The following is a 19,771-nucleotide window of genomic DNA, read 5'->3' as shown; positions in this document are numbered from 1 at the left end:
ACTTTTATTATAATACGCTGAAAAACCGAAACCATTTTTAATTTAATTATTTTCTACTTTTTAATCATTAATTTATAATTCATTATTATAAATATAAAGGAATTTTTTAAACAATTAGTTCCAAATTTACTACATTTAGTATCAATAGTAGAGAACCAAAATTTAATTATTTAATCAAGTTAATGATAATTAAGTTTCGAAAATAATAAAATCTATTGTTATCAAGAATACTCAAATGCACAAAATTTTAAAACTAGGTAATCACAAAATGAGTGAAAAAAAATTGATTACAGAATTAGAAATGTGGAACAAAGTTAATGCGTGTGTGTATACACACAAAACCAAGCTTCTTGCAATATAAAACGATGTATAAGTCTGCAGAAATAAAAGAAGAAAACAAATGTTAGAAGAATATACACTTTTATTAATCAGTAAATGAAAATACAAATGATCTTTGGTACACTAAAACACAACTGAAGAAAATTTTAAGCATTTCAAAATATTTAATACACACCGGAAAAATGTTTTACATCTCATCAAAAAATGAAATCACCAAGTTCTCCAAGAAATTAAGAATGTTTCCCTTAAAGTCATACATCTATAAAAATTCCATTAAACACTAAATAAAACACTGTCTGCAGAACATAATACTGCAACCTTTTTTTAAAAAAAACTTAGATAAAACATGCATTTAAATCGTAAAATTATATATGCTCTCTGAAAATTCCAGACTTTTCATCGACAGCATATAATGCAATAGTAAATAGAAGTTTGATATTTTTGTGATTCATCTAAATTATATAACCATATTACCTACTTGAATTTTCCTATAGAATATCATAGTCAAGTGATAAAAAAATATAAAGAGAAAAGCCTTGCCCTTTATATGATAAATAATATAAAAATCATTGCACCTTAATTTTAATGTAAATACATGTAACAGGAAAAATAGTTCCTTTTACAATTAAAAAAAGCATGCACAAAAAAACTCGTTGGCTAATATCACAGCAAACTATGTCAAATTAGAGAAGAAGCTCGTTGTATGATATTACATTTCTTGCCTCTAATTTACTTCTGATATTGAAATTCAATCATATTTGGGATTTTAATACTAATTTTTTCTTTATTCTAAAAAACAAACTTCCAACATTTATTATGAGAAACAACTACTATTCATTTAATGACTTTACAAATAATAAAATATTACTGTAGTGTCATTTATCAATTATTGACACCTTAAATGATAAATTTACTTTGAAGATAATACTTATTTAATACAGTATTAATTTTAGGATATAGTTAAATTTTATATTTCAACAATATTCTAAAATTTATATAACTATAAATACAACATCAACAATAAATTGATTTCAGATTTCTACAAACTAATTAGTAATTTACATGAAATAGAAAAATATAGTTATTAATAACCAATATGCGTTGCAGTATAATAATCTGTGATATGAGGAATGAAAGTTGTTTAAAAGTATTTTTGACTAGTTTGACGTTAACATAGTAAAATAATACCAAACTAAAGATTTCTTAAGAAATGAAATAAATACTGTTATGCAGTTGGAACTATATTTCCTATGCTCACAACATCTGATGCACTCGGATCAACATAAACTTCCCGTGATCTGGCACGTCGATTTCTAGCTAACCGGACGCCTTCAATGGCCACTAGACAACTCCATAAAAGGAGATTTATCCAACCACTTATCTAATTAAAGAAAATAAAAACAAACAATGAAAATCAAATATTACATATTTGTAAATTTAACTATTTTTTAAAATCTAAAAATCATTTAATGCATTTAGAATCAGCAATACACATAAAATAAAAAAGAAGTAGCAAATTCTTAGAATTTTAATAAATAAACGTTAATTCCATAAATAAAAACTGTAGTCCATGGTAAGATAAATAAAAGGTTCTTTTTTATGTACAAATATTCATCAACTGTACAATATTTACAATACTTAATGCAGTAGACTCCAAGGCTTTTAGAATTTTTTCATTGACTTAGAGCAGATTTCACTAAATTATAAGGTACATCCCCCAAAAATAATATACAATCCTCATAATCAAAAATACATAAGGATATTTTTAGGGAAATTAGCAAAAAAATAGAGGAACTGATTATTTTTAAAAAAAAAACCCATAAGAATGAAAGCAATGTTTTTTTCTCAATAATTTTCAAGTTTCGTAAATTAAATTTACATTAAGGTGTTATTTTCGTAAACATCTGTAATATCTTTCATAGAATCAAAGAAATTCATTCTTTTGAAACTGAAATTGTAAATGTGCAAAGCTTAAGTTTGGTTTACACCTTTGCATTCATATTGGTTTGTTATAAAAAAACTGATATGCATAAATTGTCTTCCTTTGTACTTTTTAAAAAAATCATCATTTTTAATTCAGTGTCTTTTTCTCTTCACAGAATAATGTAACACATACACATGAAAACCATTGTCTTCTGCAAACTTAATGGCTTAAACCACATAATTTAATGCAATATATTGCAATAGGCAAAGGGATGCTAAATCCCTTCGCTTTAATTCATACAATCTCTTTAGAAATTTATGCAGTTATAACCTGTTTTTATAATAGAAGACCACTCTATACGAGTCAAGTTTCCAAATATGTCAAGCATTAGACTGGTCTGAACTGATTCTCAATATAAATTACTTTCATAGGTGTTACATTTGGAAAAGAGGAGAAAATCCAGAATATGATTATTTTGAAGGAAAGTAAATAATAAATTGAGCTATCATTCTAAAATTAATTTTTTTGCCATGAATCTACCGACTACAAATATATTAAGACTACTTACTTCGCAAACAAATTTTGTCTTATAATCAGGAAATTTTTCACAGCTAAAGAGAGAGAGAGAGAGAGAGAGAGAGAGAGAGAAGATTAAAAACTGGACACAACAAATTTAATAAAAATGGCTTTTAAAAACACATTATTATGCTAAAGAAGGATTTTCTTTTTGAATTATTTTCCTCTTTTTAGTCTATAACTTATAATATTTTTGCCTTAAATTTACATTTGAATGGTGCAACAAGTACAAAATCATAATTTCATAAAATTCTTTGATTAACTGATAATTAAGTTCTGAAAATATTAAAGCAATCTATTGTCATCAAGAACATACACACATGAACAAAACTTCAGAGGTCTAGTATTTTAGAAAGATGTAAAAAGTCAATTACAGAATTCTTTATTTACAATTATGAAATAAGGTAATTTAAACAAAAGTTACAAAAACACTTTATATACCAATTATACTTCTGCATAAGTTTCCAATAAGTAAATAAATAAATAAATTTAAAATTATAACTATAAAAATAATTTTAAAAACCAATTTCACATTTGTTATTGCTTAAATTAATTAATATTAAATTAGTATATTAAATCCTTAAATTTAACAATGTCTTAGCAGCTAAGTTAATAATTCATGTTAAAGTTTTTAAAATTGTAACAAGCAGAAAGTGTTAAAGCCATATAGTATAAAAAACACACTGATTGTGAAAATTTGAATCATGAAACTCATGGTTCTTAATGTAACTAACAGAATTCTCTCTAATTATTATCAACAGATTTCTAACAAATAATATGAAGACAACTTGCATTGATGAATATTTTTAGTAATGGTGGCTAGGGAGATGCTGCAATTTTAAAAATATTATATTTCTTATTTATGGAGTTATTTAGATGCATTACAATGATTATAAAAATATTTTATTTTTTATGTATTTAGTTGGGCAATAGATTATTAGATTTATTTTAATTCTCACCAAACAATAATATTTTTATTAAAATAATTAATATTAATCAATTACTAATACTATAAAAGACATTAATAAAATAGAAAGATTAGCTAGGATGACAAAATATTTTCATAAAGGCAACCAAATTAAACAATGATGAATTAAAATTAGTATAATTTGCTCTTAAAATCATTAATACATACCCAGTAAACGCAAATTCTTTATCGAATGAACAAGTTATATGAAATCCAATAGAGTATACACAGGCACAAATAAATATCATGACCACAGCAAAAGAATTAATAAGCAGCCATGGCATAACCCACATAGTTCTCCTACATAAAAAACAAGAAAGGAAAAAATTAAACTTTTCAAAATAGTATCTTTCATTAAAAATATGTATTGTTTTTCTCATTCTCTTATATTAATATTATTAAATGGTAGTTAAATTTTTGGCCAAAGCAAACATTGGAATTCAAAATTAGTGCATGTAATCTTTAAGAAGATATTTTTAAAATAAATTTTAAAAAAAATATTTAAATCAATATTTTATGATGCAAGGATTTATTATATGGGTAGAAATTTCTTGAAATCAAATTTTTAGATATTAGGATGTTATATTGTAATGAATCTTAATATTGTCCCTTGTGCAGTCTCTTAGCAAGGGAAAGAGTTTTTTAGATATTTTAGTTCTTGTGGAACGAATGTGGTCAATGATCCCCTGGTCTTGGCGATAAAAATTGTCCTAGAATGCAAAAATTTACAAGATTTTTTTTTTTTTAATATTTTAGATAAAAGCCAAAATACGGAATTTTTCAAGAGAATTTGATAGCCTGCTCTGGTGGCTATAAAAACTCGAGAGAGAGCTAAAACCAGTCAATCGAGTGAAATCTTTTCGTAGATGATCGTAGAACGAGTTCTCCAGTTATTTTACTTCCAGCGCAGTTGCTATATAATTAGTGATTGGTGGCATGCTAATGTGCTGTTGATATCTACAGGTACTGCCTTTGTGAATGTTTCAGCAGTGTATTGCTACGTGCGTTTCGATTTTTCTAAAGAATAAACTGTCGTTATTCGTTATCGAGCTACTTGGATTTTTTACCGTCCACTCACTGGACCAACATTCCGTAACAATATAACTATTTAAAAATAAGTACACAGATATAACTTCCTTACATAAATCGTCTGCAAGAAAACCATAAAGTCTAGTTTTCAATTTATGTTAAAAATCCGATTCTACATGCAAACTGCAATTTAAACGAAAAAAACTGAAGTTTGATTAAAATAACATCAAAATGGATATTTCTAGTAATGGAATAAAACATTTCCGAGAAACAAAATGTCTTTTCTATGACGTATAATATGTAAAACACAACACTACATTTAAAAGGCTATATGAATATTTTAAAGAAAGTTCAGTAAAATAAATTTCGTCTAATTTTATGACAAATAATCAATAATATTCTAAGGGGAACATTTCCAACATTGCCTTAAATATATGAATTAATTCAGATAATAAATTAATTACGAGTTCTTTTCTGCTATTTCGATGACGCCAATTTTATTAATGAAAAAAATATATACAACCTTTCTAAGACATTCATTTTTGTTAGTTACTATTCAAATCACTCACTACAATGATGACGTACTATATAATTTAAACATGATGCGATTTTACCTTAAAAGCTAAAATAATCCAAATGTTTCCACAATTATCTGCATAAAAAATAATAAAGATTTTATTAGTTATCTAAGACTTCTCAAAACATCCACTCAACCCGCAACGAAATCCGAATTGAAATTAAAACCCATATTTTAAGAAACACAAATTTAGCATCTGTACTTAACAGATATAAATATTTGAGACATTTGAACTAACTAATTTCAAATTTTCTTTTTTTCAAAATATGAATAATTAAAGACGCAAGAAAAAATATCGAACTTTTCATTTCAAATTCACCTAAAATATGTTCAGCGCATACCTTCGTTTTAGCCATAGAGGAATTCTTACTTGTAGAATTAAAAAAATCTTTCTATTTATTATATAAAATTTTTTTTCAGTTGCCATACTTTTAATCCAGAAAGAAAGAAAAGCAACCAAATTTACCCAATATGACTTTCCCTTGAAGCAACAATGGTTCCATATCCATGATAAATAGCCATCACAAGAGCGTACATTGTAGCTGCACCGGATGAATATATGATTATCGAACATGGTAATTCAGAAGGTTCTTTGGTGTCTTTTCTGATATACAGGTAGCATTTACCGTCATTGGAAGACTAAAAAAACAAAATAGTGTATATGTTAAAAGGGAAAAAAAGTTATACAAATATATTATAAATCGTAGCATAAATAATATGTGGAAGAAAAATGAAACAAAGCTGCAAATATATGTAACGGAGGCTAAGCGATGATGAGAACGTCCTTTAAAACACTGCTTCATTTCGTTTCTATAATGCCAGGCAAAAAGTGTCATGCTGAAGATGATTTTACAGTTCTATTGATTGGATTCCGTTCAATTATATAAACGACACCTGAGCTGGCATCCCCCTCCACACCTCACCAGCGGGAGGACATTTGGCCCCGATGGATTAAATGTGCACCAGTCCCGTTTAAACGACGCTTCTTCGGTGGAATTGAGTTTCGAGCCTGAAACCTTCCGGTTCCGAAGCTGACACCTGACCATCAGTTCTATTTCCTACAGTTCTATTAGATAACCAAGACCACGAACCTGAGCAGTATCCTCTCCACACCGATAGCAATACGGAATAAGAGAGTGTGAATATGAGTTTGAGAAGGTGATTTTCCCAAAACATAACCGATCAATCATTTTTATTAGGCGTGTGATTTTCAAATGATACGATAGCTAAACGTGAGACAATTAGAGTTACAAAAATTACACTCTGAGGAAAGGGAGAAAACCAGTAGCCCGTATAAACTCAAAAGTTAAAATAATAATAGTTTTGTTAAGTTTGAATTTAAGTGGTTAGAAAAATAATTAATTTTAAAATCTCTAATATTTTAAATTAATTACATTCACACAGACTTATAATTTAGCAAATGAACATCATGAAAAGAAATTAATAATTCAGTCATTTTTAATAAAGCTGATACACACATTTATTCGAACTTGTCGAATAAAGCCTACTATCAATTAAAGATTTCATTTTTCAATTTTCGGAATGTATATCAGCTGCCCATTTTGTATTAAAAATTACCGATTTTTTTTATCAAAATGTTGGTTGGAAATAAAAAATCTTATTTCATTAAAAACAGAGTCAAAGTTAATAAAAATTAAGGTCGAATTCAGTAGACTAACTCCAAAATCATCAAAATCGGCGAAACCGAAAGAAAACAGTTTTTATTTTTTCATATACGAAGTATAGAGGAATTATTGTATTCATCAGAAAATTCAAACTCAAGACTTTAACGAATCTTCAAGTTTCAGATCTCCATTTTGGCTTTATGTCTCTCTGTGAACACGATAACTCAAAAACGCTTTGAGCTAAACAGATGAAATTTAGTATACGGTCTTTAACACCAAATTTCTAGATTTCTATCAAATTTTGAACGAAATCCATTCAGAGAAAGTCTGTATGAATATAAGTTAACATAGTAACTATAGAATAAAGATTTCTAGACTCATAAAATTTGGTACACAGATTTAGTATCTTAACTGCAGATACAGATCAAATTTGGAACAGGATTTTTCATGGGGTTGACCGTCTGTCGGACTGTTCTTTCATAAGCACTTATGACTTAAATTCATTAAATGACTTAAATTCATAACTCATAAATGAAATTCAAAATGCTACTTTGTGATTACAACTGTAATTTTGGGTCAAATTTTGGTGTCAACTGGTCGGCAAAAAGGTATCAAAAATACATATTTTTACGATAGACGCAGTAAAAATGCTAGATTCAAACCAAACATATATCTTTCGTAACTATTGTTCACCCATACCATGCAAAGGTACATGATAGACGACTTTACAATTCGTTGCCTTACCCAAGCCCCACATTTTTATGCGTAGGAAGACATTTATTGGACAGTATGTGAGAAAATTTAGGGACCACTACCCATCTTTTTATTAACCATTAATTAATAAGGTGCGGTAAACTATATTCTACAAATAATTTTAAAAATACATCAGAAGTTAGCCTATTTTTAATAATTTACAAAGGGAAATAAATTTTTTTCTTTTTTAGTTTTTAGGATAAGACAAGACAAAAAACATAACTAACGATTAAGGATTAATAGCATCTTAATCCTGCTGTTATGCTATTACACTTCTTTCATGGGTTGCTCAGGAACAATTAATTTATATCAATACTCCTGCTTTTTGTCAGCAACATCTGTATCCCTAAATATAGAAACAGGGACAGGCCTTGTGCTAAGGACATGCTCACTGACAGAAATTTATTTGAAACAATATTTTTTAAAGTACAAGCAGAGAAGCACATGGAAATTCATATCACCATTAAAGCTACTTTTTAAAGCTCAACACACATATTTTCTGATTGTTTGATTGAAAAGCCATTGGCAAAAAGCAAAGGTTTCTGACTTGAAAAGATCACCTTTTACAATTGAAAAATTGATAGATGAATATAGTTACAAAAGGAATAATACTTTAAAGAAAGCAGGGTAGGATTTAATTCGGGATAGGATTTTGGAGATTTAGAATCTGTCATTTTAACCTTTTCGACCCGATTCTTGTATAATTAAAATTTTAAATTCCATGTAAAAATGGTTCTTTCTACAATAACCCATGTAAATGTAGGATTTATTTACCCGATAGCGAATGAAGTCTGATATCCGAGACGTATATGAGCATTAGGGCCGAAAGGGTTAACTAGATCGGTGCCCCTAATAAAACTAGTTAAAAGTTTAAATAAAATGTATGAGCCTCGGTGATTGGTAGCTTATTGTCATAACAAATGTTTGTAATAATTTGATTAAATTCAATTATAAAAATTTTAATCAATAATTAAAGGAATAATTCACTTACAGGGACTTTCATTAGTGCGATTAATTAATCCTTGATGTACGCTGCCCATATTCACACTGAATTAATAAAAATTAAGAATTTACGAGAATAATTAAAATAAGAGAATCGTGCCAACTATTTTTAAAATTCAGCAAGATGGCGCGTACCTATGTATATTTAAATGGAGATTAATTTAAATTTTAATTAAAAATTGAGTCAATTATCTTCAGTATAAAATAAAACACATAACTAAAGAATCGGATTACACAAGGTGGAAAGAGCATAAAATGTACAGCAATTTAAACTGTGAGTAGAAACAGATATTGTTCCTACATATAATAAAGTGAGTACATGTTACACAATGAGATCACTCACAGTGTCCCGGGCAAAAAAAAAAAAAGAGGAATTTAGCTATTTTTTTAAAAAAATTACTGGAAATATGTGAAAAGGTCAAATAGAATGAAGTTGTTCAGCATCGTCGATTTCGAAGGAAATGACATTCCATGCGCATGAATCATCTAACCCGAAAACAGCGAATTTAAATGTGTGCTATTCCTGTCAATAAAGAAGATTTCACAGCAGAGGATTGAACATGTAAAGCTAATATGATTCGTTCTTGGCGCTGATATAACGCTAATCGCACAGATTTACTATTTTCACTTTCAGTTTAGGCTATTCATGCACATGTATCATTTCCTACTAAAAAGATATCGCTGAATAACTTTCTTGTTGTCTTTTTTTTTTCTTCTTCTTTCTTCTCAAAATGAAATAATTTCGCGATAGGATTGCTAAGTTCTGCATTTCTTCGAGTGTTTTCACTGTGTAGCGTAGACTCACTTCCCTAAGTAGAGACATCCCTTAAAACTGCAGCTACATCCGTTCGCAAATTAAATGCCTGTATAAGAAATGTTTTCCAACCTGTAGAATTTCTGATGTCATAAGCTAAAATTAACTCATTAATAACAATCAATTAAAAAAGTAAAAGTTATTACGAGCATATTTTTAAACATTTAAGTTACAGACCGAAAGAAAGTCACATGAAGATGTGTTTTATTACGAAATGAAAGAAATTAATACATGTAGGAGTTGAGCTTTTTGATATCTAAGTATTCGTTTTTTTTTTGTTTTTTTTTTTACACAAGAAAAATTTATCTGCCGTTAACTGAGGAGTGATAAGTTTATTTTTCTATTCAAATCCAAATTCTGCGATTACAGTTTGTTTATCTAAGCTAAGATTCGGGTCATTTTTTCTCTCTCTATTTTTAGATAATCTTTTTTTCCCTCCCTTTTCTTTTCGATAGTTTGAAGCAATGCTTTAAGTTCCTAAATAGATTTATTTCAATTCAATTGAATTGTTATGAAAAGCATCGAACTGTGGAAAAAATACATATCAGCAATTTTATTGGTGTAATTTGTTAGGTTAATCATCCAAAATAAGCTACTATGTTTGCTCCCAGATATCAGACCTGGAAACTGCGTTTTAAGAAAAAGCTATTAATTTAAGAGGGAAAGGTTAAGTAGGAAAAATATAGGTACTAAAAAAATTATAAATTGAATTGTCAAATGTTAAGATAGTTTAATAAGGCAAAGAGTAAATTTTGAATAATTGTAAATGTTTTACATTTTTTTTTTTTTTCAATATGAGCGAACATTTTTAAATTCCTCCTAAGTATATGCTACACGAAAGGCAATACCTGGTAAAAATTTCAAATCAATATCTGCGTTAAGTGTTTTTTTTTTTTTTTTTAATTCGGCTCCATCGGGGGAGAAAAAAAGAAACTAAGACGTCAAAAAATATCTATAAATATTTTTCTATCTCACTAAATTCGGAAGGGGAAAAAATCCTATTCTAAAAGTATAATATTTATGATTTCAGGAGGTATTACAATAAGCGATAATCAAAAAAGTGGCAAAAATTAAATTTGAAAAAAAAAAAATTACTAAGTGGCGATTGATTCTCAAAAAACATTAAGCAGTAGCGTTCATCGTAACGGTCATCGGAAAACGTATTGAGGCAAAATAATTAATACAAAATGTTAATTTCAAATTCAATTTTCAACACTTTCTTCGAAAAATCGACCATTACAATATGATCTGAAATTGAACATCTTTAGAAAAATTTTCTTTCAGTCCTCAAATTTGGACAGATATAAAAATACGATATTTTTCGATGGTTGCTTTTTCGACAAAGCTGATTTTTTTTTCTAAAAATAATGCAGATATCGAACTAAATTTTTTATTACGCATTGCCTTCTGTGTAACAAATGGAAATAGAATTTCAAAAAATTCCCTCGAATTGAAAATATTTTTCCAAATTTACAATTTTTCTAAAATTTAGTTTGATCAACTAAACTAACATTCCAGGTTTGATTGTAGAGGTCTTCATAATACCTATAAATTTCATATTTAAAATTTTCCTTTCAGATTAATAGCCTTTTATTTAAATGCGAAAAAGCGAAGTCACATTTTTACCTCTACTCTTTCTTATCCGGCCCAAAATTTGGAAACGAATATAATGGATTGTTTTGAATGGACACCTCAACAATTTAGACCAATAAAATTGCTGTAAAGAATGTTTTTCTTCCAGGTCAAAATGCAATTCGATTAGACAATTTTTTCTTTCTTTCCGTATGCTTTCCGATTCGAAGAATTCCCTAATATGTTTCTGAAAATCATAAGGGCCAGAGGCTCTGGAGAGATTTAAGCTCCAAGAATAAATTAGCGACTGTGTTGCATTGATTTCTCAAATGATCTGATTAATTTCTATGATCAAATTTAATACTTTGCTTCTTGTTTTCAAAACCTTTTCGGCTGTACTAATAAAATTAGATATTTTCTACAGTTTTGTGGTCACAACAAATTCTTACGCACAAATATAATAATACACATATCTATATAATAATATATATATATCATCATCATACTAATAATATATGTATATCAAAGGATACAGATATCTTTTACGCAATTTTTGTTATATGCCGATATTTCTATTCTTTGGAATATCATAATACTTATTTTACTAAGCACTTGATATCTTTTCCTTAGTTCCCACTTTGGAAAACAGAAAATAAAATTTTATGATAAATATTCTACTTTTGTCCTCTACTTCTAAAATAAATTGAAATTTGTTAAATTTACTGATTTATTTAATGGGAAAACCAAGTCTCAAATTCAAAACGAGATGGTACAGAAGAACATGTCATTAGTGCAAGGTGACCATTGATGTCACAGGATAAAACAATTCACAGAACACAGGATCAACAACAATTCACAGGATAAAATCCCGCTTTTCGTTAAGACACATAAATCCACAAATCTGGAGTCGCATCTTCTTTAGAGATAAGATGCAATATCTTAAATAATTTACGACGAATTTTTACCTGGAAGGAGCATATGCTTCGCTCTCTTGTTGAAAATCGAAGGCTTTTTTGGGAATAAAATTCATGCGAGGTGATGCATAAGGTTAGATATCTGTTCATCACTGCACATTGATGCGAATTTAGTGCGCACAGTGATGAGATTCCTACAATTTGCGTGTTACTTTTGTGAACAACTTTCGAAAAAAACTTTTCTTATGGGTTTTATTCTCAGAAGATACAGATTCAATAATTTTCTGAAGGAAGAAGATATTCAGTGTATGATATGATTAGCAAATTTCTCGAATAAAATTCAATAAAGCCCATTTGACATAATGAAGTAAACGCCATAATCGACAAGTCCCTTCTCAGCACCTTACTGGTATTAAAACCCAGGCTTCTAGAAGAATGGAATATTTGCTACAAACTATGATCAACAAAAAAATCTCATTTACTGTTATGGCTGTTGTGTGGCTTGTAAAATTAGATAGATACGACATACTTCATATTAGGCTGACAATTTTGCAGGTATGAAGAATCATGTTTTGGGCTTCATTTACATATTGCAAAAATATATTAAAAACAGTATATAAGGTAATTAATTCCTTTTTCATTTTGTTTGTCTCACAGTATAAAGTATCTGTCATCATTTTATTAAAATAAATTAGCCACATTCCTATGATTCCGATATTTATTGATTGTAAGCTTAATTCTGAATACCAATGCATTCGAGCATTATTAATTCTAATGAAATATAAGATGTTTGTAAACATCTGTCTTTTCACTCTTTCAGCCACTTTTCTCTAAAGCTGATAAGAAATGAATGGTTTTAAATTTGAAATGTAGCCAATAGATAAGGCATCCAATTATCAGTTTTTAAGTACACTTACAATACAAAAGGCAAGAAACAGCTGGTGTTTGTTTTCGTTCTCGTATTAATTTAGCTTCAATGGTTGAGTTTCTGTGTACAAATTCAAGCCATAAAGACGAAATTCTTCCTTTCAAAAATTTAACCAAAGTAATTCCTCTCCCTTATTTAATAAAATTCTTTGTTTTTACGACGAAGCAATTACATATTTACTATAGAAAAGAAGTGCATTAACTCATCACTCAATTTTTTAATTAGCAAATGGTGAAAAATTACAGTAAAAAAATTGTCGAAGGGGGGCGGCACAAGTAAGTAGGATATGTGTAGTATATTTACGTATTTAACAAACTTATTTTAATCATTGCCCGCAAATCTGTGAGCAGAAATCTGTTAAATTACCAATGCAAAGCACTTGGAGTTATAGATCTCCCATAAAAGCCAACGAAAACACGTTACTTCCGAGCAAACGTGCACAACAAAGGGTTAAAGAAAAAATTTTTAAACAAAGAAATTAATAAAAGGAAAGTAGATATGGAGAAACCGATACTATAAAATGGTTCTTTTTAGATATTATGTTGCTATTTTTTTTTTTTTTTTTTTTTTTTGCAGCTAAAACACAGAGTGTAATGACTGTTTGAAGACTAGTATCTTATTTCAAGGACAGGACCAAAGAAGGATATGTTTTTAAAATGATATGTAGAAGGATATGTTTTTAAAATGATATGTAGAAGGATATGTCTTTAGATGGGTTTTTTAAATATAAGCATCACAGAATAAAGAATGGAGAAAATGATTGATTGTTCTTTTCTGGTTCAAGAGCTATCTTACAGTTCAATAATTTCAGCTGCTAAATTCTTGATTTTCTTCTCAAAATTTTAGGGATTAAATTGAGCCATCAATAAATAAGTTCTTTTAAAGAAACGGTTGTAGGGCACGAGGATTTTGAATTTGGACTCTTAAATTTAATTCTATTATTAAATAAATAAAGTAAAAATATTCTCTTATAAAGATGTCAACTCCAAGATTTTAAAGCCTTTAGTATCCGGAAAAAGACAAAAATAAAGGCACTATAAGAAAAATTTTATGTTACTTTATTTCATAAACAGATAGCTCGAGTGACTGTTTTCAAATATCAAAATAAAAAAAAAATAACAACTTGAAACTGTTTACAGGTAGGTAATTCAAATTAATTTTCCAAGTGATAACAAAAACAGTTAAAATAAGATCATGAAATTTTACATCTTCACAGCGAATATATTAAGTTTTTGAACTTTATTATCTCCAACTGTATTTACTTCAGTAGAATATGATATAATTTCAAATTCCGGTAGTTTAAATTTTCCCTTAGGCCAGCGCTTTTTTTATTTTGTAGAGTTCTCATTTCTAATTACTACAGCTTCTATAAATATAACTTTTCTTATTATTTCTCGCCAGAAGAAATATGTAGTTTAAGAAATGCAGAAAAAAAAAAAAAAAAAAAACGTTTGCAATCAATTTTTTTCCCTTCATATTTCTCAATTAATCAACATTTTTTAACGGAATCGAATTCTCCATTATAAATAATAAATATCGTTGAATACTGTGTTATAAATCATTCTGTAATTTCTAAAACTAAACTAATATCTTTTAATAAATGTAATAAATACTACCAACAAAAAATGATCAAGGTTTTTTTCTGAGGAATATTTAAATAAGCATGCTCATTACAGCGAATTCTCTAAAAGTATTAAAAACAATGCCGTCAACTTAGAAACGATATTTTAGGATTCATCTCGAAATCCTGAGAGCAATGCTTCATAACCTGTTAAATTGCCTAGTTATTGTAGTAATTAAATGTGAAAGAATATTTATATAACAACAGCAGATTGTAGTAATCAATTTTTTAAAATTTCTGTAGAGCTCCTAATGATTTAATGTTTTTATACAAACCAATTAGTCCTTTTCTCACAAGCGATCCAGGCATCATTGAGAATTTAGGAAACAAATCTGAACGAAAACAAATTTTTGGTAACGTTCACTTTGCTATCTCAACAAACGCGGTTGACACAGTAGGTAATCACACAACTTTAAATGTTTAAAATATAAGATATACAATTTACAAAACTAGAAAGAATCGATATACTTGAATAGGGTTTGTAACAAATTTGTTGTCAAAAAGATAGAATTATCTTATGTAAAGAAACGAAGAGAAGGAAAAAGTTTACACTTTTGTCAATAGAAGACACTCTACGCAAGCAAATCATGTAATCCTTTGCATGTAGGCAAATGTTTACAAGTATATCGCAACATCAGAGTATTTACTTGATATGACCACATTATATACAGCAGTTTGAAAATGAGTGACAACACGGTAGATTGCAGCATGCAGCAAATTCGAATGGATGGAGAGATGGATTTGGGTATTCTGCGGCCCTAGTCAATGCACTAGAGGCAAATTTTAAATAAATTGGTCAATTTAATTCCACATTTTTTTTATTTTAGATGAAACTTTTTTATTTTATTAACTTTGCGAAAATGCAATTGTTTTTATTTATTTATCTATTATGACTCTGGACTGCCCGGCATCCATGTTTGCGTACAATAGTACTGAGACAGACTTTCGCTGTTTATAAATATTCTAATAACTAAGTGAATGTCATGAAACAACATAGTAGTATTACCTGACCAATTACGCATTATAAAGCATTAATATTATCCTAAAATTTTGTAATTCATAGAAATTGTGCCTTTATAAACTTATTTATCTGGCAACAAGATAAATAAAACTCTTGAATTGACAACCTTGTAGCTCCTCCTCTGCTTAGCAACCCTGGACAATTGTCTTGTTGGAAAGTCACCACTAGATAGATGCAAAATAGTTCGCGGTGAATAACGTCAGTTGCACTGAAGAAAATAGGCTATTCCTGTACACTCGGGACTTAATGCAGCCCAAGAGCCCCAAATCAACAGGTGTTAAGTTCGGCGAGTGAAGGACCAATTGTAAAGTGGCCTGATTAATTATTCTTCAATAAAAAGTTCTCATGAACGCCTCCATTTTGAATGCGATTCCGTCTTGAATGAACTGGATGTCACCATTAAAATGAAAATCTCATGCGAACGCAAGTAACAGAAACAATCAGAAATGAGCTATTAATCATACACCTTGCATTTTCTAAGATTCAGATTTGCATTTTTTATTTTTTTTCATATAGAGCCTTTTTTCGACAAAACTTGAACTTCTTGCTTTTTATTTATAAAAAATAATCCTTTACGAGAATAACTTTGTCACAAATCGCATTTATATATATCAATTCCTTACAAATAGTTATAAAATTATATAATTAATTAATTTATGGGAACCCTGTATATCAAATAACAAAAGCATATGTTAGTACTAGGAGGTATTAAACACTATGTCGATTTACTTATTCATTTATTTATTTATTTTACCGGAACAGAATAATTTACACATGTATTATTTTTTTTTCTTTACCCCAAAGCATAGAACGTGTCCTGAATAATAATTTCAAATACTGCATATTTTTAACAGAACATCAAGTCCACTTTCTAAGATCATTAAGACCATGTTCTTTCTTTCCCATTTCTTTGATAAAGATGACAGTGTTCGAGATATAAATATGCAAATGTAATAAATTATTTTTAACTACGCCTTCCAAAGTGAAACTAAAGTAACAAACTTTCAAGAATGTTTTAAGGTTTCCAACGAGTTATGCATGTCGCTACAAAATGCTGAACTAATTATTTCTACTTCTTGTATTCGAAATGAAGGATGTTCTTTAAATGAAATTATAAAAGACCACGCCACTAATTTGACGTGTTCTTTGCACAATGTGGCACTCAATGTTAAAACGAGCAGCTTCGCGCACAATATTGTAAAATGGTGATGGACTAGAATAATCTAAATCTTAATTTAAAAAATGTAAGCCCATATCCTTTTTATCTTTAAACATCACGTGGAAATTTAATAAAACATGTTTAAAGCTAAAATAAAAGACTATAGTCGTTGAAAATATCCACGCTATCTCTTTCTATTATATAAAACCAATTTCCTCATTTTGCTTTGACTCAGCTAACCTCTCTTCTTTCCAATTGAGTTAAAACATCTATTTAAACTGGTAAATGGAAAAGACTCAATAAGTTTATTCAGATAGGAAAATTCCAAAATTTTACCATAATACCCCTCAATTTTCTTTCGTTGAATCGATTTCACATCATGAAATTAATCCACAAAATATATTTTTATGCAGTTCTATTGAAAATATCGAGAATAATAAGTTTTGGTAAAAATAAAACTTCTAATTCTATACGAGTTATGTGATCTTTTAAAGGTATTTTGGGAACATTTTTTTAAATATATTTGTACTCACTAAAAGAATATAATCTTGCTACACAAAATAATTTATAAATAAAAAATTTTTTACACGGCTATGGAAAAAAAAAAAAAAAAAAAGTAAGATAGCACAATTTTTAAATAAGAATAATGTTGAGACGCTAAAATGTCGGAATCTTAAAAATGTGCATATCCGCTTAATTTTTGAAATGAAAAATTCCCACAGTCAACCCCTATAATTCTCACTTTTTGAGAACTATGTTATCTTTATTTATCTATTTACTTTTCGTAAGGCTTGCGCTTAACGTTCATTATAAAATTGTGGTCATATAGATATCAGTTTCATTTTCAAATCAGAAAATGATACCAATAAAACAAATTTTTTCTTTCTCTTTAAAATATATCTATATATCTTGCAAGATATAAAATGTTTTGTAATTCATCAAGTAGAATTTCTTATTAGAAGCAAGGATAAAATGCAATTTTTTACAAATAATTTACATTTTAGTATCTTCCTTTTCTTTCGCTCCTCAACTCTGTTAGCCAAGATATTTGTGCAAATGATGCATATTTATGAAATTAAGATCTTATAAATCAGACAATTTAAATATATTTGAAATTTTGTTTGACATTTCAAATAAAGTCGCGGAACACTACCCTTTATACAAATAAAAAAATCAAAGATGTATTACAATTTTTTTTTGAAAATAATTTAGAATATCTCTAGTTTCACATTTGATTTAATTTGTTTTATATATTTAATGCATCATCTTATAATTAATTTCATCGTCTTATATTATCTTTAGTAAAGTGAGAATGGTCTCTCAGAAACTTTCTCGCACACTCTCTAATAAATGCAGCAGAGTATTATTAATTGCATCGTTACGAAAGAGTCTATTAGTGTGCGATCTTTGGCAATTAACCGTTGGAATGAACAGATTTATAATTTCCGCCAATCGATAGAAACCAAAATTTAACATAGAGCTACAAATGAAATCGCATAATCACATATCAAATTTCATATATGTAAGTTACTGCGATTCTGAGTTATAGCGTTTGCATGCTTATGAAAGAAAAGACCGATAGACAGGTCAATCCTATGATGGATTTCGTTGCAAATTTGACAGGTTCTGAAGATGCTAAATCGGCGTACCAAATTTTATCTAACATTCTTCATTCCGTGGTTATAGATTTAACTTATATTCGGACAGACAGACTTCTGAATGGATTTCATTCCAAAATTGATAGAAATCCACAAATTTGATGTTAAGTCCATATACGATTTTTCTTAATTAAACTCAAAGCATTTTTGAGTTATCGCGTTCATAGACTTACAAAAATGTGCTTTTTCGTTCTAAGTGAAGTCTGAAACGTGGAAATTCATCAAAATCTCGAGTACAAATTCTTTGTCGATTACAATACTTTGTTTATATATTTCGTATACAAGAAAATATTTCCAAATGAATACTCTTTAATTTTAGAGCGACTTAAATAAGTAATTTTATCATAGTAATTTTGAATTCCAATTTTGTGGTTATCAAAGTTCAAGAAAACCCGATTTGTAATGAAAGTTGAATTTCTTCACAAATTTGTGGACTGAAATAATGATTTTATTTTATTGTAACAATCCGAATAACAAAACAGAGAGCCTTATAAAAGAATTACCCGATTGTCTATCAATGACAGGACGCATAACACATGAATTCATATAGGAACCAAAAATTATAAAAAGAATATTTCACCCAATAATAGTGCAAATTATATCGGGCATGGAAGATTTCCTGAATACTTCAACAGACTCGGAGGGATGCAAGACAACACATGTATATGTGGGGAAATAGGCTCAGTCCAGCACTACATAACAGAGTATGTCGAACTCAAAGAAATTAGACTCATTATAGTAATTTTAACACAATATTACAATACCTGGAAATTTAAAAATATTAAAAGAAACGACGGAAAATATTTCTATTCTTTTACCAATAGTTTGGAGATTCTTTGAACTTTAATTGGCCGTTGTTTTTTTCCTATGCAAAAAATTGAATAGTTAATGAGCATAACAGCCAGTCACAATAATCCCTGCTTATACGGCTTAGTTCCATGGTAACGGGGTGACTGACTAATTTCAAATAAAAATAATAAAATGTCTATCAATGACATTCCTATTCGTATTAGACAATAAATCTGTTGTTTTTATCAGAAACCCTTAATGCAAAAAGAAAATTAAATTATATTTGAAAATGGCAAATGTTACAATCTTAACAGAAGTATTCTTAAAAAAAGAAAGACGATATATTATTTTTAGTTCACATCTGAGGCATTTCAGACAAATGCTCACTTCGAATGGAAAGCTCAAATACGCCGAGGCTAGTATGCAAATGACATTTGATTTTTATCTTGATTGTTTCTTCAACTATAACATTGATATTTTACTTAACTGTTTACAAGTATGAT

General features: G+C 28.5%; 1 protein-coding gene across 1 annotated transcript in view; it reads right to left on the bottom strand.

Moving 5' to 3' along the window:
- Positions 1-403: 403 nt before the first annotated feature.
- The window catches only part of LOC129959110 (uncharacterized), a 28,824-nt gene continuing 9,456 nt past the window's right edge, over positions 404-19,771 (bottom strand). The window contains exons 2-5 of the mRNA XM_056071926.1: positions 5,879-6,051; positions 3,975-4,106; positions 2,832-2,874; positions 404-1,720 (exon numbers count right to left, since the gene is read on the bottom strand). Coding sequence (XP_055927901.1) covers positions 1,565-1,720; positions 2,832-2,874; positions 3,975-4,106; positions 5,879-6,051 — 504 coding nt within the window. The 3' untranslated portion in view covers positions 404-1,564. The remainder of the gene's footprint in view (positions 1,721-2,831; positions 2,875-3,974; positions 4,107-5,878; positions 6,052-19,771) is intronic.

Source organism: Argiope bruennichi, chromosome X1 (assembly GCF_947563725.1).
Source record: "Argiope bruennichi chromosome X1, qqArgBrue1.1, whole genome shotgun sequence".
Lineage (NCBI taxonomy): Eukaryota > Metazoa > Arthropoda > Arachnida > Araneae > Araneidae > Argiope > Argiope bruennichi.
The sequence above is the reverse complement of the archived record's forward strand: the minus strand, read 5'-3'. Positions and strand labels throughout refer to the sequence as shown.